This window comes from Mobula hypostoma, chromosome 17, assembly GCF_963921235.1.
Source record: "Mobula hypostoma chromosome 17, sMobHyp1.1, whole genome shotgun sequence".
Lineage (NCBI taxonomy): Eukaryota > Metazoa > Chordata > Chondrichthyes > Myliobatiformes > Myliobatidae > Mobula > Mobula hypostoma.
The window spans coordinates 33,054,706-33,079,473 of record NC_086113.1 but is presented as its reverse complement, the minus strand read 5'-3'; the positions used below and the strand labels follow the sequence as shown (position 1 = coordinate 33,079,473).

The following is a 24,768-nucleotide window of genomic DNA, read 5'->3' as shown; positions in this document are numbered from 1 at the left end:
ACTACAAGCTATTAGTCCATTCAAATTTTAATTGTTTTTCCTTTATCTTAGAAGATGCTCACCACTTCTTGCTCATCTTGTCAGAATTCAGATGTGTATTGGGTCAACTTGGAGCCTTTACTTTGTCAGTTGCTCTGCTCCATTTTTCCTTTCCTGCATTGCCAGCTTCTCCTTGCCCTATCTATAGTGTGTTACAACTAAGACTAATGATTCATACTTCCTATTTAATTTACTTTCTTAATTCGAAGTCTTGGAACCTCCACTATAGATCATTTAATGTACTAATGGAAGTGTAGTAGTAAATTTCTGACTTTCACCTTCTCTGTGCTGTTTGTACAGAGTGAAATGCGTTCAAATATTGTCAAAATATTTCTTGGTTGCCTGGAGGGAGGCATGATTTGGGTGCCTACTTCTAACATGAAAAGTTCTCATCTGAACTTGTGCGTTCAGCCAGTAGTTGCTTTCTTCACCTGATATGATAATGTCTACAATCATGCATACAATGGCTAAGATTCTTCTTGATGTATCTTTGCCCGATTTGTGTTTTTTTTTAGTAGTTCCAGTTCAGACAGTCTTGGTGAAGGAAATACCACACTGCACCAGCAGTGGGATGTGCCCTTGTCATTCTTCTGATGGGCATATCAAGAGCCTCTCTTCTATTCCACTGAAGATCTGTTCTTCTGATTTTATGAGCAAACTTGGCTGATGTTGACTTGGGATATGATTATTATGGGCCATTGCTTCCAATATTTCACCAAAGCAGTCTCTGGGTCTTACTCATTTCTCATATTTGCATACAACAAGAAGGCAGTCAATCAGCCCATCCAGTCTCTGCTGCATCCCATATAGTACCATCACTCATTTCCGTGCAAGCTGTTCTATCTCATCTGACACCTACTCCAGCCTGATTCTCCAAGCATGTACAGTACTGTGCAAACGTCTCGGGCACAAAAATCCAGCGAATGGCTGTTCTGTGAGCGAAAACATCTTGTTAAATCCAGTTGCTGGATGCTTTTTTTTTGTTTTTGGCACCATTCTTTGTAAACTCCAGAGTCTGTTGTGAGTAAAAATCCCAGGAGATCAGCGGTTTCTGAGATACTCAAATCACCCTGGGCCGCACCTAATTAATTAGCTTGTTTATTTTGGCTTTTTTCTTAAAGATGTGCCAGATGCGCTGCGGCTAGCACAGCACCCCTGTTCTAGTCACACCACTGAACCCTTGTGATCCCACTGAAAATGTGCAGTAGAGGTGGTCCACAGCCAATGTGCTGTCATGAGTCACTGGAGAAAGTGGTTCTTTTTTAAAGTTATGTAATGAGCAAGATGGAATTCTCCTATTGATCATGGTCACAAAGCTCTGGAAAACTCAACAGTCAGAGTTGTGCATAGTTCTTCTTGTCTTAGCTGCATGGCATTTGGTTAGTCATGTCTGGTCTGTTAGTTAAGTAACCTGTCTTGTGTCTCTGAATACAGAGCCCTTACCTCAAAAGACTTTGATTTGTACAGATGTTGGTAGATTGTCATTTCAAACAAATCTATTTATTGCAAAATTCAAGATTTTATTTTGAGCAATTGCACCAAGATGAGACCAAAAAGAATCCCCTCTACCCACACACAGATTAATGATTTCCACAGAAATGCTCAGGACAGGCAGCTGTAGTTTCAGATCACTAACAGCTGATGCAAGTCAAATGCATTTTGTTTGTTTTTATTTTGTGGATGGATTCATGAGCACGCCATGCCTTTCCCTCCTGCTGGATGTGAGTCTGTGGTGAAGGGTGGAGAGGATGGTGTCAATATAACAAGTTTAGTTTGTGTTTGCTTAGTGCATGCCAATGATTTCTTGCACAGATGCATGGGGCACCCACAGTATTGGAAGCAGATATGCTCATAGGCTGAATCCTAAGTAAGGTTAAGCAGTGTCTGCCTGCCCATGCCAGGAACTTGATCCTGGTTCAAAAAGAGTTCTTATGAGTCTGTGTATTTTGTTGTATGGTCGAGAGGGATCCTGTGGGTTTCACAAGGAAACCACACGTCTTCCTCGTTAGGTGATCTTCTGATCCTGCCACATTTTACAACCACCACCCAGACCATTCCCTACTGCAGTAAATTGTAATATTTCCCTTAAATTGAGTCCTATTAAATTTGATAGGTCAGGTATCTCCTTGGCATGCTTGGTTTTCAGTACCCTACCATATTCTACGTTATCTACTACTTCCCCATTAATATCCTGTTGATTTATTGTAGAATTGCATTAGTTTTAATTGTTGATCAAAGACTGCACTCTCGATAGTTGTGCTCAATTACCTAAATTCGTAAAACAAATTCCCTTTTTCTTCCAGACTTCATTAGCCCATGTTTTAGCGAACAACAGCAGAAAACAGAGCAATACAAGATTTGTCAGTCTTTCCGCTGCAAGTGCAACCGTAAATAATGTTCGGGAGGTGATAAAGCAAGCTCAGAATGATCAAAAGCTACTCAAAAGAAAAACAATTATATTCTTTGATGAAATTCATCGCTTCAATAAAACACAACAGGTAAAGAACTCACTTGGTTACTGAAACTTTGGGAATTTGAATGTCTTGAGACATTTTGATAATATTGAAAATATTTCTTGAGATAAACTGAATACTTAAATTAGAAATAGGATTTCATGCACAGTATAATAATTTAGCAAGACTAGCATGCCAAGATTTGACAGACTTTCTGGATTACTTTATTTGCAATTTCTGCATTTTATTTAAACTTTCTTATTTATTTGACAGGGAGAGCTGTAAATAATTGAAAAGAAAACTTACATTTTGTTGACTCTTGTGTGGTAACTACTTTCTTCCTCACAACCTCAGGATACTTTTCTGCCTCATGTCGAGTGTGGGACAATCACACTGATTGGTGCAACAACAGAAAACCCTTCCTTTCAGATCAATGCAGCCTTGCTGAGTCGTTGCCGTGTCATCGTTCTTGAGAAGCTGTCAGTAGAGGCTATGGAAACTATTCTGTTACGTGCTTTAAACTCCCTTGGGATCAGTATACTAGGACAGGATAAAGAAGCTGGCTCGATGGATGGCAGCAAGGAGTCTGAGTAAGTCCCTTTAGAACACAGCTTGTTTTAAAAAAAGCAGCATGTCCAGAATCTAGTGGCATAATGCCAGCAGGGGACAGTCCTGTGTTTATATTTTATCTCTATGAGGGAAAACTGGGATCCCATAGGGGGAGAAAAACAAATGCCAAATTGAGCATGACCCTGTAAAATATTATGACTGTCTTAAAGCTGATTTTTATTTTCTCTTTCAAAGCACATTGGTCATCAGGATGACCCCAGTTTTATTTGATTAACCAGACCCTGTTGATTACACAGAATTCATTAAATTCCTTTAATGACAGGTTCCATAAAAGCTAGTTGAAGTGATCTCTCTTCATAATAGAACTGACTGTAAGAAGTACTTTGCAGATAAATGCCCTCGTTCATGTTAAGTGGCAGAGTTTGTTTTGTTTATTATTGATTACAAGCCGAGTTAACACCCATTACAGAGCTACACTGACCTACAATTAGCAAGCCTCTTCATGAGAGCTTTGGCATTCTCCCATTTATCATCTGAGAGAGGGTTCTTTCCATTAGTGTCTCGTTATAATTACAAGCAGAATGCTTCAGTTTATTACAGGTCGACCTTCACTAATCCAACTACCTGTAATCTGGTTCCTTTGATAATCCGGCACTGATTATGCTTAAAGTGATCCTTCTGTAATTCGGCATTTTCACTAATCCGGCACTCCTCAGGTCCCAATGGTGCCAGATTAGTGAAGGTCAACCTGTATTAGGAAATGATTCTGATATTGGTGAAAATAAATAAAAATAAATAAATAATGGACGCTTATTAATCGGAAATTGATGAGGGGAAGGTTCGATGTGAATTGCAAGCATGCTGCAAGTTGCTGGCTGACTGTTTACTCCACTATAGGCTTCATGGTTCCATAAAGTTGTCAGAGCTGGGGGTGGGGGTAGGGATGCGGTAGTGGGGATAAACTCTGACTACCTATTAAACGCTCCCAATGGCATGCATCCAAAATAGGCTCTAACAACCAAGTCCAGCTCCTGGCCTTCAGGTGTGGCTTAACTACTAAGTCCGGCGGAACAGTTTCTGCTGACAGGAGAAGGGGGGAAAAGACATGTTGCCAAAAGACCTTAAAACTAATTGCTTCGTGCAGAATGAGGCTTGTCAGCTGTGGCTGGAAGCTTATCTAGAAGTAAAACTGATCTCAAAGCTCCGTTGCCCTGCCACTGTTCCACTCTCAGAGAGAGCTTTGGGAGTAAAACCCCCAAGGAGAAGTCCAGAGCTGGAGCCCCCAGGGCAGTCCGACATTGAGTTCAACACTGACTGGTAACTCCAGCAATGCCGTCGGTGCCAAACTGTATCGATCTGTGGTGTCCGATTGGATTCGTCAGCTGCACGGACAGGTGGAACCTGCTGCGTGGGAAACAGCTTGCTCTCCATATCGTACTGCCTTGGCTTGCATATTACAAAGACAGCTCCCACACAGCATCCATGGTCAACCCTTCATAGGCCTCGTATGCTTCATGCAAACAGAATCATCTTATTTTTGTATATATAAAGTCACTTCACTGGAACATTATTTGCCTTTTGAAGTAATCATTAGAAGGGATCTATTAATTAACAACGCTATTAAACAACACAATAACTGCCAATCAACCGTTCCTGTTCTAAAAGCAAATAATTCAAAAAAAAATCTCAATTTCTTCTGATAGTAAAGTATTTTGATATTTTTTTTAAATTTTCTTCATCCTTTCTGTCAGATTTTATATTTTTCTTGTCTGCTTGACCCTTAGTTCATCCAGTCAATTCAATCTTAATACATGATTATGTTGTTGAGCAGCAAGGTTCCTGTTGTACAAGGTTTGTGATACTTTCAACAATTTTGTGAGCAAATAGTTAAGTATCTAACTAAAAAAGATTTATGCAATAGTTTCTTTATAAAACTGTTTAGATCACACTGGGAATGTTGCGTTCAGTTCTGGTTGCCTCATTAGGGGAAATATGTCGAAGCTTTAGAGAGGGTGCAGAGCTGAATTTACCAGGATGCTGCCTGGATTAGAGAGCCTATTTTATGAGGAGAGGTTGAGTAATGTTACGTATTGCATTAAACTGCTGCTGCTAAGTTAACAGATTTCACAACACATGCCAGTGATAATAAGCTCGATTCTGATTCTAAATTAGAGCTTTTCTCCTTGGACCAAAGGAGGATGAGAGATGATTTCATAGAGGTATATAAAACGATATGAGGCTGGATAGAGTGGACAGCTAGCACCTAGATCCTGGGCAGAAATGGCTAATATGAGAGGGCGTAATTTTAAGGTAATTGCAAGCAAGTTTAGGCAGGATGTCAGAAGCAGCTTTTTTACACACAGTGATGAATGCATGGGGCACGCTGGCAAGGGTGGTGGAAGAGATGGATGTATGGGGGGGCGATTTAACAGATCCTTAGATAGACACATGAATGAAAGAAAAGTGGACTTTGTGGGAGGGGAATGTCTGATTGATGTTGGAATAGGTTAAAAGGATGGCACAGCATCGTAATCTAAAAGGCCTGTACTGTTCAATGTTCTTAATACTTATTCTGAGAGATTTCAATGCAGAGAATGCAAATTTCAGTGAATCATGCTCAAAGATTAATTAAAAAGTAAAATAATAACTCCAGAGTTAAAGGGGAAATATCAGCCTGATAGGTATGAAGTAATTTTCTGCTTCACATTTACAAATTAACCATTTACTCTGGAGTGAAGCTTATGTATTAGAGAGTTTGTATACTTGGATTGTTCAAATTTGCCTGGAATTGGAGATGAGATTCTTTTCTGCACTGGTCCTCAACCCCTGCCAGTGCTGCAGGCACATCATCTGTATTAGGTTCATATTGTAAATTTCCCTGATGAACTGGAAGACTTTTGCCAAGATTACAAATAGTCCTATTAATCTTCCAGATGTAATTGGTTGTCAGATCATCAAAGGCAATTCTTATTTATGAAAACAAAATCCACAGGCACTGAATACACAGGGTAGCATTATAAATGTATTAAATTTTACCTGAGATTTAGTTCCATTCATCTTAATCATACAGAATTTTGGAATGAAATACTATTTGCATGTGCCACAATATATTATGTGTTTTGCATACTGTACTGAGGATGTGTTACCACCCCATACATTTCTGTGTAGAGGGTTCTGTACTCATCTGAATAGGAGTTGGTGGTGAGATTTAATTAACACAGCATCACAGGCAACCAGGGTTTCACTATTGTAAAAAACAGAGGAACCTTAGGCTCCATGTCTATAAATTCTTTGAATTTCTTGTGCAAGTTAATAAGGTGGTTAAGGATGCATATGGTGTGCTACCCTTCGTTAGTTGGCAGACTGAGTTCATGAGCACCAAGGTGATGCTGCAGATTGATTAAACCTATGGTTAGACCACAGTTGGGTTATTGTGTTCCGTTCCGGTCGATTCGTTACAGGAAGCATTTGGAACCTTTAGAGAGTGCAGAGGAGATTTGCCAGGATGCTGCCTGGATTAGAGAACATGTCTTATGAGGAAAGGCTGAGTGAGTGAGTGAGGGCTTTTCTCTGTGCAGTGAAGGAGGATGAGAGATTTCACGATAAAGGTTAATAAGATGAGAGGCATTGTTGGAGTGGACAGCCAGTGTCTTTTTTTTCCCAGGATAACAATGGCTAACAGGAGAAGACATACTTCTAAGGTGATTGGAGGTAAGTGTGGGGGATAGGGCGATGTCGGAGGTAGATTTATTTTCTTACACAGAAAATGGTAAGAGCATGGAATGCACTGATGGGTGGTGGTAGAGGCTGATCCATTAGGGAGTTTTAAGGGATTCTTAGGTAGGCACATGCATGAAAGAGCAATGGAAGGATTAGATTGATAAATTAAAGGTGCGGCTAAAGGACCTGTACTGTGCTGTGGAGTTCTATGTTCTATTGTATCATCCAAGTAAGTACAACACTATAATTTCAAACAGACCGGCTTTTTCCAATAGCCGATGAGGTAGTTATAAAAGCCTGTTGTGAAGCTCTGAACCCTCAACTGAGAATCGCCCAAGAACTCAAAAAGTTGCAGCATATCTCCAGCTTCTTCTGCCTGTGGCTTCTCGATATCCTAATTGTCTGGTTTGTGCAGACACTGTATTCATACCCACTCACCATAGCAAAGTAAATACCACATTGGCTTCTAATACTGGAATATCTCCCAATAAACATTTCCAGCTTGTCAGAAATTGGCTTGTATTACAGTGAATTGATTTTGTTCTGTGCTTGAATTCCCAAGTTCTTGATCGTGAAATTTATGTTGAACTAAATTTTTATTTAATAACAGTGACTTCTAGATCTCTATATGAGAATACTTGCAGGTTGGGAGCTTGTGGCAGTTAGTATTATAGACAGCATTGACTTTCTATGTTGAGGTTAAAGTAAAACTCACAATTTAAAACAGAATATTCACAATGCATTTTAAATCTGATGTTAGGAGGTGACCAGTCAGAGGGCTTCCTTTATTTCCACAGGGTTCTCTCCTTATACTGTGGTTGAGAAATCTTTGTTCTGTATTTCATTGCTGAGAAGTATTTTAATGTTATTTTTAAAGCACGTTTCCAGCTGTATTTCATTAAGCAAGGCACTTTAATAAATAGGATTATCCTTTTATATTTTCAAGATCTAAGTTAATTTAGGGTGACGGGGTGGAGATATTTCTCTACCAAAAGAGGTGTGAGATGCTCCTTCTCTCCACTATCCTGCAGGTCACCCTTGGATAAGGTGTAGCACCTGCTTAGCTCCCCCCCCCCCCCCGATCAGGGTCACATGAAGCTATGGGAGCAGGTATGAGCAGCTGGGACATATCACTGACACCAGGCAGACAATCTCTCAAGAGAGTTGATATGGCTGGGGTCACTCCTCAGGTAAAGATACTGCCCAGAAGAAGGCATTGGCAAACCACTTCTGTAGAAAGAAGTTGCCAAGATCAATCATGGTCAACTATGATCGCCTTTGTCATACAGCACAGCTTATAATGATGATGACCAAGTTAACTTATGGTGTAGTGAGTTGTTGTAGTGAATATCTTGGTTGCAAAATACTCTCTTTCACTAGAGATTCATTTGGTCAGAACGTCACTTCCGTAAAGTTGAAGAGATGGTTTAGTTATTAATATTGAAAGATTAACTGCTGTTATTGCTATTTCATGCCTAAGTGCCTAGATTGGTGGCTCAAACTGATCCATTGGCCTATCTTGTATTCAAATCAAAGTGTCAGTGTTCCAAGTGATAAGAAATTACTGTGTACGATGACAAATGATAGACAGTGACCTTCACTCCCAATGGTCTAAGTCATTGGAGACACAAGAGACTGCGACCTGGAGTGAAAAATGAGTTTATGGAAGAACCTTCTGTTTTGGGCAGAATCTGCAGAGGGAAATGGACAAACCACGTTTTGGGGTGAGATCCTCCATCTGGACTGCCTTGATATAAACATACCAGTTGACGTGAGCTGGCTCCTGAAGTTTGTGAATTTCTTCTTCAGTCTCTTTCTTCCCAGAATCTTCTAATGGCAGGGGGAGAGACGTCATATTGTTTAGTGCATTCCAAATCTGTGTAGAACTCCCAGGGCTTTCTTGAACTGTTTTTGGAAACAGTGTCGTGAGAAGCTCATCAAATGATGCACCTGTAGCTACTCTGCCGAAGATTTCAGACCAGAGGCTTTTCCTGCTCAGGCCAATCAGACACATTATAGAATCTTATTGGGATGCTAATCTCCATTTAAGAGTAGGTCAAGGAAATTTTAATATGAAAGTTTTGCAGCCAAATTTTGCACTGTACAGTTAGCTGTTGCCTGTTCTTCCTTTCCTACTGCCTTTTGATTCTTCTCAAACACAGGTTCTAGGACAACACACACAAAATGCTGGAGGAACTCAGCAGGTCAGGTGGCACCTATGGAAAAGAGTAGAAGTTCAGTGTTTTGGCCCGAGATCCTTCATCAGGACTGATGAGGAAGAAGAGAAGTTAGAATAAGGTGGGGGGAGGGAAGGAGAGGAAGAAGTACGAGATAGGTGAAACCTGCAGAAGGGGAGGGAGTGAAGTAAAGAGCTGGAAAGTCGATTGGTGAAAGAGATAAAGGGTTGGAGAGGGGGGAATCTGATGGGAGAGGACTGAGACCATGGAGGAAAGGGAGGGGGAGGAGCACCAGAGGGAGGGGATGGACAGGTAAGAAGATAAGGTGAGAGAGGGAAACAGGAATGACGAATTATGACAGGGAGAGTGGGCAGTTACTGGGTTTACCCCTATCCCCCCGTCACGGTTTCACCTATCATCTACTGCCTTGTACTTCTTCCTCCCCTCCCCCCACCTTGTTACCTTGACTTCCTTTCCAGTTCTGATGAAGGGTCTCAGCCTGAAACGTTGATTGTTTACTCCTTTCCATGGATGCTGCCTGACCTGTCAAGTTCCTCCAGCATTTTGTGTGCACTGCTTTGAATTTACAGGATTTGCAGATTTTCTTGTGTTTGTGACGGCAGTTCTACAAGATGTTTTGTGGTTCATTGATTATGATTATAATTTTATCTTCGCCAAGCTTTGGCATCACCTTCTTAATTTCTTTCCAAGTTATATTGGTATAAGCGATAAAGTTGACAGGATGGTTAGCCTATTGCTATGCATTCTGAATTGCTGTTATCTAGGTGAATGCTCAAATATCAAAGGTTGAAGTAAATTTATTTCGAAGTACGTATATGTCATCATTTACTACCTTGAGATTCATTTTCTTGCAAGCATTTACAAGATAATGAAGGAATACAATAGCATTTATGAAAAAACTATGAATAACAAAACTATAAGACTATAAATTGACAAACAACCAATATGCAAAAGTGAATTGTGCAAATAAAACAAGTAAATAATACTGAGAACATGAGTTCTTAGTTACACAGTATAATGTTACACAGACAGCCCTTCTCTGACTGAATTCATTCAGCAGCATCTCTCTGTTTGCATCAATATATTATTGTGTAGTTTTTCCTCTATATTTCATTTGTAGGATTTCCTTGTTTTTCCCTTACTATGTTATAATTTAATCCTTTAAAATTTGTTTTTTGGAGCTTTGCTTACCTGTGGGATTATGAGTGTTTGCTTTATCATATTTCAAACTGTGAGTGTAAAAATATTGCAATTCAATATTCCCACATAAACTTAACTAAAACTTACCTTCCAAAGGGATATCATTGCAAAATCACGTTTGTGAAAAAACAGTAATGGTAGATCACTGATAAAATACAGGAAGTCAATGGTTTTTGACATTTCACTCTGAGAAAATATAGCTCACTTTTTTGTGGCAATTAAAATTGAAATAGGTTTAACCATATGTAACAATGTCATGAAGGGAGCTTATACTTTGGTTTGTAACTGATCATTTAGTCAAATAATCGTGTAAGCCTTATTTTGGACTGCAGGATAACATGGGGTGTAGAATAAAGCATTGGCATTCAGACAGTGTCTAGGCAAGCTGACAGTGATACAGTTTCTTACCTCAAGTGTTATCTGAGACGGTGTGTGGTTGCAGCCAATTTTAACAATATGGCATGAACACTTTAAAAAATGCTGTTTATCATCATTTAAGCCATCAGCTTTTCAAATTTTCAAATCACTGCATCATTTTAAAGAAAATATGCAGTATTAAATTCAGAAATGGATTTTATTGATGTGATTTATTTTTAAATGAAATCTGGAGGATAAATATAGATAGTCGCTGTGGCGTGTTCAGATGAAGTATCTAATCTAGGAGTCAGGTTACAATGCAAACAGCAAGAATAAATGTAGTTTTTACAACTGTTCTCTGAGCAGTTGGGATTAGATTGCAAACTCAAATGTCTCAACTATTTATAGTGCTTGTCTCTGTTGTTTATCATTTTGTCATTAAGTACATTAGACTTGCTATTTTCTTGACAGCCGATGTGTTCCAGAAGGTGTTTTATGTGTTGGTAACGTATTTTTCTCTAAAAGCTAGTATGGTGATTCTTAGTGTAGATTTAAAAAAACATACCTCCCAACACAACAATTAGAGAAACAAAACTAAATTCTGGCCGTGTTTCTGTCTTGTTATTGAATGCTACTTTTTAAAATGCTATTACAGGTGTTTGCAGTAAATAAATAGAAGTAGCTGAGAACAAGAATTCCAAATAATTCTTCATTTAAAAAAAGTCACCCATAGTTAATATTATTGCTGCATATTTGCAGAAAAATGATGAACTCTCTATGGGGAACAAGAGTTGAGGGTGCATTAAATTAGCCACTACATTTTCCCTTAATTAATTTCTGTTTGTTAAATGTTAAAATCTTCAACTTTGTTACTTTGATTATTGCACTTGTAATCTGTATGTGCAAGCATACACATTTTGTCAGCTCTTTGAGTCTTCTCTACCTTTCAGTAAGTTCATGATATATCTGAATGCAACTTCAACTTGCATTCCTGTCTACCCCTGTATCTTTTCATCACTATCCCTTATTATGAATCTATCTAGTTATGACTTAAGAATGTGCAAGGACACTGGGTGTAATTGCCCTATAAGAAGTTATTATGCTGCTGTTAATCCACAAACCAGCAAGGAGTTTAGTACATTTCTGAATTGCTGAAGTTTATTTTGCATGATTCGCACATAATTGAATTTGTAATAAAAGAAAAGGCTCGTGTTGAGTAACTAGAAACTGGAAGTCTAATATCATGTATGGATTACACCACATATTTTTATTGATGTGTTTCTGATTTTCAAAGTTGTGTGAGTACTAGCCTTAACTAAAGCAGGTTTTCTCTGATGATAAGGCTGCATATCCCATTTATTACCTATGTACACCTTTGCATAGAAGCTGAAAGAGACAGACTATTTGTTCCATTGTGTATGTAGTGTAGCTTAACTTTGATTTATAACTTGATCAGCGAAGTAACATTCCCTAGGATTGACTTGTGCTGCTGCTTATTGTCCATTGAATATCTCTTTGCTTGGCCTCCTGACCCAGAGCTGCATCCCTTTCCACATTCCCCACCAACTTAACTATGGTTATTTAGCAGTTTCTTGTGCGCATCGCTTCTTCCACAAAAGTCTCCTCTGGAAAAGCTTTATGCATATTTTTTTGGCCATTGAGTCATTGATTCTGCACACCTACAAAAAATGAGCGTACCTGTAACTACAGTGAAAAGAAGGGCACTGTCCTCATCTTAATGAACAAGTGTGGATTAGCTGCATATTGTGATCCTTGCTCCTGTTTTCAAGTGTTAGGCAATTTCCCTGCTATGCAGTCTCAAGTGCTTTCTAAAAATAATTTCATTCTGACTCCATGTATTTTTAATTTATTTTGAACCGTATTTAAATTTGATACCAACATAAAAACTTCTGTGCTTTCAGCAGCATAAAAAAGCATTGTCAGTACTCCAATACACATCAAAGATTGCAAAACATAATTTTCTTCCTGCCAAACAATTTGGTTTTGCCTTGGAGCTAACTGAAGTTGCAGCCTTGTCCTTGGACTGCATCAAGTGTGGTATCAGTTGTGAATCAGCAAGGGGTTTTGGAGAAGCACAGCTGTTCATGTGCTTTTACCACAACGGGAATTTGAATGGTTTCCTGTTCAAAAAAGGTATGACAAGTTCAGCTGCACTGCTAAAAAGGTTCAGCTTTATTGCACTCCAGGCTCTTTCCTTTCCTTTGGAATTTATCAACTGCAAGATAAGCAAGTGTTGTAACCAGATACGAATTATGGTTGATGAACTGAAGGCATTTAAATGGGATGGGATACATTCGTTAACAGGAATCTAGAAATTAATGTTGCCAGAAACAGTGACAGGCATTTAGAGTGCTCATATGACAGTTCTCTGTCCTATTAAAAAAGCAACCTGGTTAACCAATTAAACAAATGGATTAACAACAAAAATATTGTGCAATGTGCTTCACATATACTACATATTAAGCAATTGTAATCCACCTTAACTGGTTTTTATGATAACCTTCTAGTTTAATAGTTCACAGTCATAATTTTAAAAATTCCTTCTGGCTTTGAAGGATTGTGATAGGATCTAAAACAAGAACAGTCTGAAGATTATTTAATGACTTTTAAAGATAGAAGTCCAGCTACACAGATTGGCTCCATGTAATCAGACGTGAAGAAAAAATAACTAACAAAAATATGGGGAAATATTATCTTTGTTGGTCTTTAACCTTCATAGTAAAAGCCCATATCCTGAGATCAGCTGGTATGTTGGTGTCTCCATAGCTAAAGCTCTGGGAATTTTTATACTTTTCATCTGTTGTCATTTTAATGCTGTACCTAAAATGGGTGCAATCAGTTCCATTGAGTCTAGACTATAGGTGCTCCATTCGTCATTGTGCATTCTGTACAAGTAACACATCTAACAACTTTCAAGTTTTTGGGGGGCACGTACTTTGAATTGAATTGAATTTCCATGTAAATGGAAACGAGGTATTCTTCCACTGAGTAAATACTGAGAAAACAGATGTAAACCCAACCTCCCTGTACAAAGAATATTTTTCTGAGTACAGGAGGAAGAAATGTCAAAAACGCAATGTTACGATAGTCATGGAGGACTTCAATATGCAAGTAGATTGGGAACATCAGGTTGCTGCTGGATCCCAAGAGGGGGAATTTGTAGAATGTTTACGAGATAGCCTTTTAAAGCAGCTCAAGTTACAACCCACTAGGAGATTAGCTATTTTGGATTGAATGTTGTGCGAAGAACCAGAATAGATTTGAGAGCTTGAGGTAAAGGAACTCTTAGGAGCCAGTGTTTATAATATGATAGAATTCACCCTACAGGTTCAGAAAGCGAAGCTAAAGTCAGATGTATCAGTGTAACAGTGAAGTAAAGGGAATTACAGAGGTATAAGAGAGGAGCTAGCCAAAATTGATTGGAAAAGAACACGAGCGGGGTTGATGGCAGAGCAGCAATGGCTGGAATTTCTGGGAGCAATTCAGAAGGTGCAGAATAGATACACCCCAAAGAAGTGGTATTCCAAAGTCAGAATGACCTAACCGTGGCAGACAAGAGAAGTCATAGTCAACGTAAAAGCCAAAGAAAGGGCATAAAACAGAGCAAAAAATTAGTGAGAACTTAGAGGATTGGGAAGCTTTTAAAAAACCAACAGAAGGCAACTAAAAAGTCATAAAGAAGGAAACATTGGAATATAAAAGTAAACTAAGAGGCAAGAGGCCAGAGTGGGGAAATGAAGAAGTTGTAAGAGGGAGCGGGTAAATAACTGGAAGTTGGAGAAATCAATGTTCATGCCATCAGATTGGAGGCTACCTAGACAGAATATGAGGTGTTGCTCCTCCAATATGAATGGTTTCATCACGACAGAAGAGGTGACCAAGATATCAGAATGGGAAAGGGCATAGGAATGAAAGTGATTGGACACTGGGAAATTCCACTTTTTGTAGTTGGAGCTGAAATGCTCGACACAGCAGCCCCCAGTCTACATTGGGTCTCAGTCTCACCAATGTACCTATTTTCCTCATTTGCCTATCACCTCTCCCTGGTGCCCCTCCTTCTCCCATAGTGCACTCTCCTGTCCTATCAGATTCCTTCTTCCCCAAACCATTACCATTTCCACTTATCACATCCCAGCTTCTTACTTCATCCCGCCGCCCCCCCCCCACCCCGCCAACCTTCCTGGTTTAACCTAATAGCTTCTTAGCTTTGTCCTTCTTTCCCTTCCTCTGCCACTTTATTTTGGCATCTTTCCCCGTCCTTTCCAGTCCTGATGAAGCGTCTCGGCCCGAAACAACAACTGCTTATTTATTTTCATAGATGTTGCCTGATCTGCTGAGTTCCTCAAGCATTTTGTGTGTGTTGCTGCTAATAATGCAAGCTTAGTCCTTATCTCCAGCTGTGATGCTAAAAGGGGACGAGGGAAAAAAAGAAAGATCAAGACCAAAACCAATGCACCAAGGTTTCATCACTGATGCATTGCAGTAATTGGCAGCACTCTCTCCTTTGGGGGTAAAATGGTGGGCGAAGGGTTGAAAACTGTGTATAACTCGGCCTGAGTTACTATTACTGATCCCCGTTATGCGCCATTTGGTCCTACAGGGAGGTAAAGTTATATCGGTGCCATGCACGGTTGAATCCTGATTGGTCAAAATGTTGGTTGTTGAATGGTGAGAGTGACTTTTGTGCCATGTGAAACAGATGAGAATCAATTGTAGAATATGACCCAATTCCTCTTTTTAATTCCCATTCAATTAACTTACCATTGTTTTTATATTCTGGAGAAGGGGGTTGCAGTAGATACCTGAAGGATATTTTGTTGACAGCTTGCATCATTTTGCAACAGTTATTTGAAAATGATCTATTAATTATTAAATGCAAAACCATAACATTTCTGTATTATAATATCGATTTAATACTGTACATTGACACCTGATAATCATTATTGTAATCTTCCTTACTCTAAACTCCAAGCTCATTTCTGGCATCAAACTATGATAAAGGAAGGACGGGGTAAAAAAAATAAAGATCAAGAACCCATTTCTTTAGTCCCCACCTCCTCCTCGTACCCCATCTGTTACTCATTTTTATGCACACATTCTTTCTCTCACTCTCCTTTTTCTCCCTCTGTCCCTCTGAATATACCTCTTGCCCATCCTCTGGGTCACCCCCCCCCTTGTCTTTCTTCCCGGACCTCCTGTCCCATGATCCTCTCGTATCCCCTTTTGCCTATCACCTGTCCAGCTCTTGGCTCCATCCCTCCCCCTCCTGTCTTCTCCTATCATTTTGCATCTCCCCCTCCCCCTCCAGCTTTCAAATCCCTTACTCACTCTTCCTTCAGTTAGTCCTGACGAAGGGTCTCGGCCTGAAACGTCGACTGCGCCTCTTCCTATAGATGCTGCTTGGCCTGCTGCGTTCACCAGCAACTTTGATGTATGTTGTTTCTTTAGTCTTACTTATTTGTCCCAAATTATTCTCCTGTTTCTGAAAGGTGCCAACTTACACTGATAAGATTCCAGACAGTTTTTATGTGCATCTTTGTGTTTGACAGTTTATTTATCTGTGATGCTGATGTTCCTGCTCTGTGTATCTCACTGAGGCAAACTTTACAACAGCAGCCTACGCTGTTGGTTTCTCATTCATATGTGGCATGAAAGTTACCTCAAACGTCTAGACTTTCATTCAACTGAGTCACCTATTGATAATTAACCTGATTATCTGACCTAATTTTTCACTTTGCAGTGCTTGTGATTTCTACACAAGCTGGTTGGTATATGTCCAAAAATAGAATGTGACAATATCTTGGGTATACTAATTTTTTTTTGTAGTCTGCTTTGACATTTCCTGATAGGATGCCATTGTAGGAGTTTCTTTCAAAAGCTGGCTAAGAATGAGGTCACGATCCTTGAACTTTAACTATTGTCTTTCAGAGTTCAGATCTTTATTGAGCCAGAAGCAGTACAGAGTGTTGCGTATTTTTCTGATGGTGATGCGAGGGCAGCTTTAAATGGACTTCACCTTGCAATTCAGGCAAAGATTGCAGAAGCAAAAAAACAACTGAACAATAATAGGCAACAAAATGCTCCAAAAAAGATTATTATTAAAGAAACACAAATAAAGGAAGGACTTCAGAGGTCACATTTACTGTACGATCGAGCAGGTAAAAACTTTATGCATTGAACTGAAAACCCTTACTATATACTAAAGGTGTATTCTTGAAGTAGTAATTCTAGGTAAAGTAAAACCCTGATAATCTAGCACCCTTTAGAATTTGCCAGGCTGGTTGATTTTCTGGAGTATTGTATGTTACTTCCATTAATAGCCAAACTCTTAGATTTCATTTTTGCTTTACATATTATACAATAGCACAATTAAATTCTCCAGTGAGTTTAAAGGCAACAGGAAATATACAAGTGCTTCACTCCAAACCAGTTATGTTCCCGAATGCTGGTGTTCTGGACCCTAAACCCAGCTCTGGTTGCACAACTAGTTCACGCTCTGTCATTTTCCAGACTAATGAGTGAACCAGGTAGCTGACCATCAGGATTTCCAAGCAATTGAATGTTGGATTATGGAGTTTTACTGTAAATACCAGCAATAAATCTTTTTAATCCTCACTTTACCTTCGTATGTCCTCCCTAAGTTCCACCAAATAATTTTCTGTGATATAGGATGCCATTTGAAGCGAGGGTACATTTTACCAATGTAAAGGTAAGCTACTGGAAATGAAAAGTAGTGCCTGGAACTGTAAGCCAAAGTAAGCTTTGAACAATGCACAGTATAAGAATGTTGTAAAGGTTAGTTTATTGTTTGAGTATATGAAGCCATCTTGATACCAGCAGCAATAACAAATGCATTTATATAGTGCATGTTCAAGTAGAAAAAATGTTACCTTGTATAGACATTAACGATGCAGAGCCAAAAATTGGAAAGGATGACTAAAATAGTTTGGTTAAAAAGCTTAGATTCTTTAGAATAGAGGGGGAAGTGGTAGGAAGTTACTTTACCTAAAGGATAAAATATGACACTTGTAGTTTAAATAGCAAACAAGGTAAATAGTGATAAAGTCACTAAGCCAATTAACATGTAATACCTGTTTACTTCAAAGGTGAGGAACATTATAATTGTATATCAGCGTTACACAAAACCATGCGGGCCTCAGATGAGAAGTCTGCCCTCTACTGGCTGGCCAGGATGCTGGAAGGTGGTGAGGATCCCCTCTATGTTGCGAGGCGACTAATACGATTTGCCAGTGAAGATATAGGTAAGATTTCAGAATGGCAATCTATTTTATGGCAATGCCAAATCTTTGAATTTAGTAATGGTCCGTCGAGTGAAGCGAATGGGTCTGTACTCGCTGAAGTTCGGAAGAATGAAGGGATTTCATTGAAACCCACAAACTATTTGAAGGCCTAGATAGAGTGGAAGTGGAGAGGACATTTCCAAAAGTGGGAGAGCCTGGGACGAGAAGGGACAACCTCAGAATAGAAGGATGTGCCTTTAGAACAGAGATGAGGTGGAATTTCTTTAGAGGATGGTGAATCTGTGAAATTCATTGCCAAGAATGGCAGTGGAATTCAAGTCATTGGGTATATTATCTAAACTGGAGATTTATTGGTTCATGAATAGTAAGAACATCAAAGATTATGGCATTTTTGCACTGTACAAACTTCTTCTTTACTGGTTTTTTTTCTTTATTGTAGAAACTTTTTCTTTTTAAATCTTTTTATTTTTCAAAATTACAAACTCAATAACAAAGTTGGTACAAAGAGATTGGAAAAATGTTAATCAACATGTATAAAATGAATTTTAAGTAACATAGATATAGGAGTCTTCCAAACTCATAATGAGATTAAACATTTAAAAAGAAATAAAAAGAAAAAAAATATATAAACAAAAAAAACCCCGAAGGAAAAAAAAGAAAAAAAAAACCCCAAGAGAAAAAAAGCAAAACAGGGCTAGACCAACAGCTTATATCAGACATGTTCAATAATGTCCTTAACTCCGCTCCTCTCATCATATAATTTAAATTTAGAAAAAAGTTTCGGAAAGGTCAGATTACATCATATGAAAATGTTGCATAAAAGGTTTCCAAGTTTTTTCAAATTTAACCGAAGGGTCAAAAATATCACTTCTAATTTTTTCTAAATTTAAACTTAATACGGTTTGAGAAAACCATTGGAATGTAGTTGGAGGATTAGTTTCCTTCCAGTTCAACAAAATAGATCTTCTTGCCATTAAAGTAACAAAAGCTATCATTCGACGGGCTGAAGAAGACAAAGATCTATGTTCTACCATTGGCAATCCAAAGATTGCCGTAATAGGATGGGGTTTTAAATCAAAGCATAGAACTGTTGAAATAATATCAAAAATGTCTTTCCAATATTTTTCCAAAAGAGGACAGGACCAAAACATATGAGTTAAAGAAGGCACTTCAGAGTGACATCTATCACACGTAGGGTTTATATGAGAATAAAAACGAGCTAGTTTATCTTTGGACATATGAGCTCTGTGTACTACTTCAAATAGTATTAAAGTATGTTTAGCACATATAGAAGAAGTACTAACTAATTGAAAAAATTTATCCCATTTCTCTGTAGGTAGGGAAAGTTGAAGTTCCCTTTTCCATTCATTTTTAATTTTGTCAGATATATCTGGCTGTAATTTCATAATCATATCATAAATTATTGCTATTAATCCCTTCTGCAAAGGATTAAAGCCTAAAATTTTATCAAGAGTGCCAGAAGGATTGGAAGTCGGAAAGGTAGGCAACGTAATATTTAAAAAATTTCTTATTTGTAAGTATCTAAAAAAAAATGGGATCTAGGCAAATCAAATTTCTCAGATAACTGCTCAAAAGACATAAAGCAGTTATCCAAAAATAAATCGCGAAAACATATTATGCCTTTCATTTTCCATATCAAAAAGGCTTGGTCCATTACCGAAGGTTGGAAAGCAAAATTAGATATAATAGGACTTGATAACATAAATTCATTCAGGCCAAAAAATTTACAAAATTGAAATCATATTCGCAATGTATGTTTAACTATAGGGTTGAAAATTTGTTTATTCAATTTAGATAGTGCAAAAGGCAATGAAGTTTCTAAAATGGAGGCTAAAGAAAACCCTTGTACAGAATGGCCTTCAAGGTTTACCCAATGTGGGCTTGGAGTTATATTCCAATCTTGTGTCCAAAATATTAAGTATCGGATATTAATTGCCCAGTAATAAAATCTTAGGACAGGCAATGCCAAACCACGTTCTTTCTTAGATTTCTGTAAGTATTTTTTACTTAATCTGGGATTTCTATTTTGCCATATACAAGAAGAAATTTTAGAGTCAATAATATCAAAAAAAGATTTAGGAATAAAAATCGGTATCGCTTGAAATTAATATAAAAATTTGGGTAAAATAATCATTTTAAAAGCATTAATACGGCCAATCAATGATGGAGACTAAGAGGACCATTTAGTAATCAGCTGTTTAACCTGATTAATTAATGGTAAAAGGTTGAAATTGAATAGATCCTTATGTCTCTTAGTAATTTTAACTCAAATAAGTAAAATAATCAGTAATCAATCTAAATGGAGAATTTCTATAAATAGGAACCTGCATATTTAGTGCAAAGAGTTCACTCTTACTTAGGTTCAGTTTATAACCAGAAAAGCTACTAAACTGAGCAAGCAAAGTTAATACTGCCGGAATAGATTTTCCTGGGTTAGAAATATATAATAGTAGATGATCTGCATATAGTGATAATTTATGAGTCTCATTTCCACCAGTAATACCAAATATATTAGGGGAGTCACGAATGGCAATAGCTAGTGGATCCAGGGCAATATCAAATAGTAATGGACTAAGAGGGCAACCCTGCCTAGTACCACGGAATAAATGAAAGAAAGGGGATCTTTGGTTGTTAGTAAATACCGAGGCCAAAGGGGTAAAATATATCAGTTTAATCCAGGAAATGAATATCGGACTAAAATTAAATTTCTCAAGGGTATTAAATAAATATACCCATTCAACTCTATCAAAAGCTTTTTCAGCATCCAATGAGACGACACATTCTGGAATTTTGGGTGAAGGCATATAAATGATTTTCATTAATCTCCTAATATTAAAAAAAGTAACGATTTTAATAAATCCAGTTTGATCAGCAGAAATAATTTGGGGTAATACATTCTCCAATCTCGTTGCCAATATTTTAGAATCGACATTCAGCAGAGATATAGGCCTATAAGATGCACATTCAGTAGGATCCTTAGCTTTTTAAAGAATTGGGGAAATAGAAGCGCGATAGAAAGATTGTGGTAATTTACCTATTGAAACTGCATCCCTAAAAAACGCTACATAGCCAAGCAGTTAGTGTAGTTGAGAAAAATTTTAAAAATTCTACTGTAAATCCATCTGCACCAGGTGCTTTACCTGAATTCATTGAAAAAATAGCATTCTTTATTTCCTCTACAGTAATAGGTACATCTAGTTCTGAATGTTCATTAGATGATAATTTTGGAATATTCATTTTCTTAAAAAATTCATACATTATAGTGGAGTCATCAGGAAATTCTGATTGATAAAGAGAGGTATAAAATTCTTGAAAGGATTTATTAATCTCGTCATGGTCAACTGTCAAAGTGCCATCTTGTTTACGAATTTTAAGAATCTGTCGTTTAACCGAGGCCGATTTCAATTGATTTGCTAAAAGTTTCCCAGTTTTATCACCATGTATATAAAATTGACTCTTAGTTTTGATTAATTGACTTTCAATTGAAGATGATAATAAAAGGTTATGTTCCATTTGAAGTTCAACTCTCTGTTTATAAAGTTCTTGATTAGGAGCTATAGAATGTTTCTTATCAACTTCTTTCATCTTGTCAACCAGTTTAAGTATTTCCTTATTAGTTCACTTTTTTAGTCCAGCGGTGTATGAAATAATTTGTCCACGAATATATGCTTTAAAAGTATCCCAGAGGATCCCAATGGAAATATCATCCATGGAATTCGTTGTAAAGAAAAACTTAATCTGTTCATCAATAAACCTAACAAAATCTGAATCTTGAAGCAAAGAGATATTAAATCTCCATTGTCTAGAATTATTAGATATATCCCTTAAGTTGATAAATAATTTCAACGGTGCATGGTCAGAAACAGCAATAGAATCATATTCACAACTCGTAACAAAAGGAATTAATCGAGAGTCAATAAGAAAGTAGTCATTTCTTGAATAATGCTGATGTACATGTGAAAAAAAGAGAACTCTTTGTCATTCGGATGCAAGAATCTCCAAATTTCTGAGATTCCAGAGTCAATCATAAAAGAGTTAATAAGGGTAGCCGATTTATTCGGAAGTGCTTGATTAAACTTGGATCTACCTATCAAAGGGTTTAAACAACAATTAAAATCACCACCCATAATCAGCATATAGTCATTTAAATTGGGAAGAGATGTGAGGAGATTCTTGAGAAAATCAGGACAGTCAACATTTGGGGCATAAACATTGAGCATAGCAACTTTTTTGTTAAATAGCAAGCCAGTAATCAATAAAAATCTGCCATTAGAATCTGAAATCGTCTCATAGTGCGTAAATGAAATTGACGAATCTATAAATATAGAAACACCTTTTACTTTAGCTTGTGAATTCGCATGATACTGCTAGTCCTTCCAGAATCTAAAGAAATGTTGATTATCCTCTTTCCGGACATGAGTTTCTTGTACAAAAATAATATGAGCATTCATCCTGTGGAATATTTTAAAAATTTTCTTTTGTTTAACCGGGTGGGTTAAACCATTTGTATTTCAAGAAACTAAATTAATGGTCTTATCCATCATAATGAGCTCGAGTATAAAGAATGTAAAGGGTTAACCAGAGTAGAGACTCATGACCCCGGAAGAGGAAAAAAGGTCCAAAGAGGAACCGGAAGTTACGACATTTCAGACATTTTAGTAGTTTCTGGTCAGCCCTTTTAAAAAGAAAAAAATGAAAAAGGAATAAAAAGAAAAATACCACCCACCTGCCACAAAACCCCAGAAAAAAGCCAGACAGTGGCCAATGCTAAATTAAGACTAAACCTACCCCCATCTTTCCGGAGGGCGACCCAACAGAAATATGTTTATCAAGAAAAACACCACCCTTATGGAAAAAAGTAAAAACTAACTATAACAAGAAAAAAAAACCTAAAGTGATTAAAAGCATTAAAAGGTTCCTTGCTACTCATATTTCAAAGAACATCAAACATTAAATCATATTACTATATTAATTTTTCAAATATAAGTGATCGGAAATGAAGTAAGAAACAGCAAGGATTCTGGGGAAAAGAAAAAAACAATCCCCCATTTTAAAATATAATACTTTAGTAACATTTCGAAAAGAAAATAATCATTAAACTTATAACTAAATGACTACCCAAAGGTATTAAGAGTAAGATGTACAGGATCACTAACAGAAAAGCCTAATATCGTTTAACTGTATAAAACGAACCTACACTGCCTGATCGAGAAAACAAAACCTCGAACTAAACAATCAGAGACAAGAGAAAAAAACCAAATGATACATTGATTAATCCTCCGTAAAAGGAGGCAGATCATCGAGAAAACTCTGGACCTCCATCGGATTTTTAAACAGACTGTGTGAGTTATCCGGCATAACCACTCTCAGACGGGCTGGAAACGGTAGCGCTATTTTATAGCCCTGACGATAAAGTTCTGCCATCTGAGGTTTAAAAGCCATCCGCTTTTTCAGTACGACTTGGCTGTAGTCTTCAACAATTCTGAACTTGAAATCTTGAAATTCGATCATACCTTTCTTCCGAGCCGCTCGGATAGCTCGTTCCTCCTCGTGGACATAATGAAACCGAATAATGATCGGTCTCGGTTTAGCCGATTTCTCCGTGAACGATGAGCACGATCTAATATCGGTGGTTCTTCCAATATATCAGAGCCGAACACATCCATTAGCAATTTAGAAAAATAGTTACTGGGATCTCCCTTCTCCACATCCTCAGGGAAACCAATTAAGCGCAAATTCTGTCGTCGGGAACGATTTTCAAGATCGATAGTCTTAGCTTGATATTGTTCCAATTGCTGAGTTACTGAAGTTAAACTTTTCTCGAGCGCTTCAATTCTTTTTTCTCTTTTACGGCCATCTTCATCTAATTCCGAAATTCTGACTTGATGTTGGTCGATTTCACGTCTGAATGTTCTTGATTCTTCTTTCCTCAAATTCAACGCTTCTTCAATTGCGGTGAGTCTTCGATTAACTGTATCTTCTAAAAGTTTCTTCATTTGTTCCATAGTTACCGGAGCATCCTTCGAAGTTCCAGGATCACCATTTTTTTTGTCCGTTCCCGGCGGAACCTTTCCCTTCTTTGGCTTCTCGTGCTCTGGTATTCATTTTCAATAAGTAAAAGTCGTAGTTCAATAATATAGATGGTTTAGTGTAGGTATAGGTAAGGTAAGTAAGAGTGGTTACATGTAAAAATGTAAAGGGTACGGAGCAACGCCCAAAAGCAGCTCACTCCATGAGTCCTCTGCCGGAAAGTCTCTATTGTAGGAACTAATAAAAAAAAATTTAAAGGTTATGGGGTGAAGGCAGGAGAATGGGTTGAGAGGAAAAATAACCCACTATGATCAATTGACAGAGCAAAGTTGGTGGGCTGAATGACCTAATTATGCTCCGAAGTCGTGTGGATCAGCTGTAGGACTAAAATAATCATAAGCTTTAGTGCTTCTTTTTGTGAAGTTCAGTGCTTTATTGTGTTAAATTGAAATATTTCAAAATTTAGGAATATCATGTAAATTTTAAGCTATCCTATAATACCTCTTTAATTATATAAAATGATCTGTGTCTTACAAAGATCTTTAAGGACAATTTACGACATACAGGAACGAGACTGAAGATTAAATTGTTCCCTTCCATCGATTGTATTAACATTTCTTGTTAAAATAATATTTTCTTAATTATTATAGCTATATTTCTTAGCAAATTGATTACTTGCCATAAAGTTGTTGTAGGTCCTTTTAAAACGCATGCTAGTTTAAAGTGAGATCTCTTTATACCTGGAGGTGTTGTATAAACATGACAAGCAGATGCTGGAGTTAAATCCCTGTGGTGTATGTCTTCACAGTTGAACTAACAGACTTACTTGCATGTGAACAGTTTTGTGCAAAATTGCATGTGGTTGTTTTTCCAGGAAGATTTATCCCATTATGCTTT

The 24,768-nt window shown here is 37.6% G+C and overlaps 2 protein-coding genes across 2 annotated transcripts in view; one reads left to right on the top strand and one right to left on the bottom strand.

Moving 5' to 3' along the window:
* LOC134357922 (myosin light chain kinase 3-like) overlaps window positions 1-2,987 on the bottom strand; it is a 207,110-nt gene extending 204,123 nt beyond the window's left edge. Inside the window, exon 1 of the mRNA XM_063069700.1 lies at window positions 2,799-2,987. The gene's annotated coding sequence lies outside the window, so the exon portion shown is untranslated. The remainder of the gene's footprint in view (window positions 1-2,798) is intronic.
* wrnip1 (WRN helicase interacting protein 1) overlaps window positions 1-24,768 on the top strand; it is a 66,291-nt gene that overhangs the window by 31,808 nt on the left and 9,715 nt on the right. The window contains exons 2-5 of the mRNA XM_063069701.1: window positions 2,343-2,537; window positions 2,847-3,082; window positions 16,487-16,716; window positions 17,665-17,820. Of these exons, the coding sequence (XP_062925771.1) occupies window positions 2,343-2,537; window positions 2,847-3,082; window positions 16,487-16,716; window positions 17,665-17,820 (817 nt within the window). The remainder of the gene's footprint in view (window positions 1-2,342; window positions 2,538-2,846; window positions 3,083-16,486; window positions 16,717-17,664; window positions 17,821-24,768) is intronic.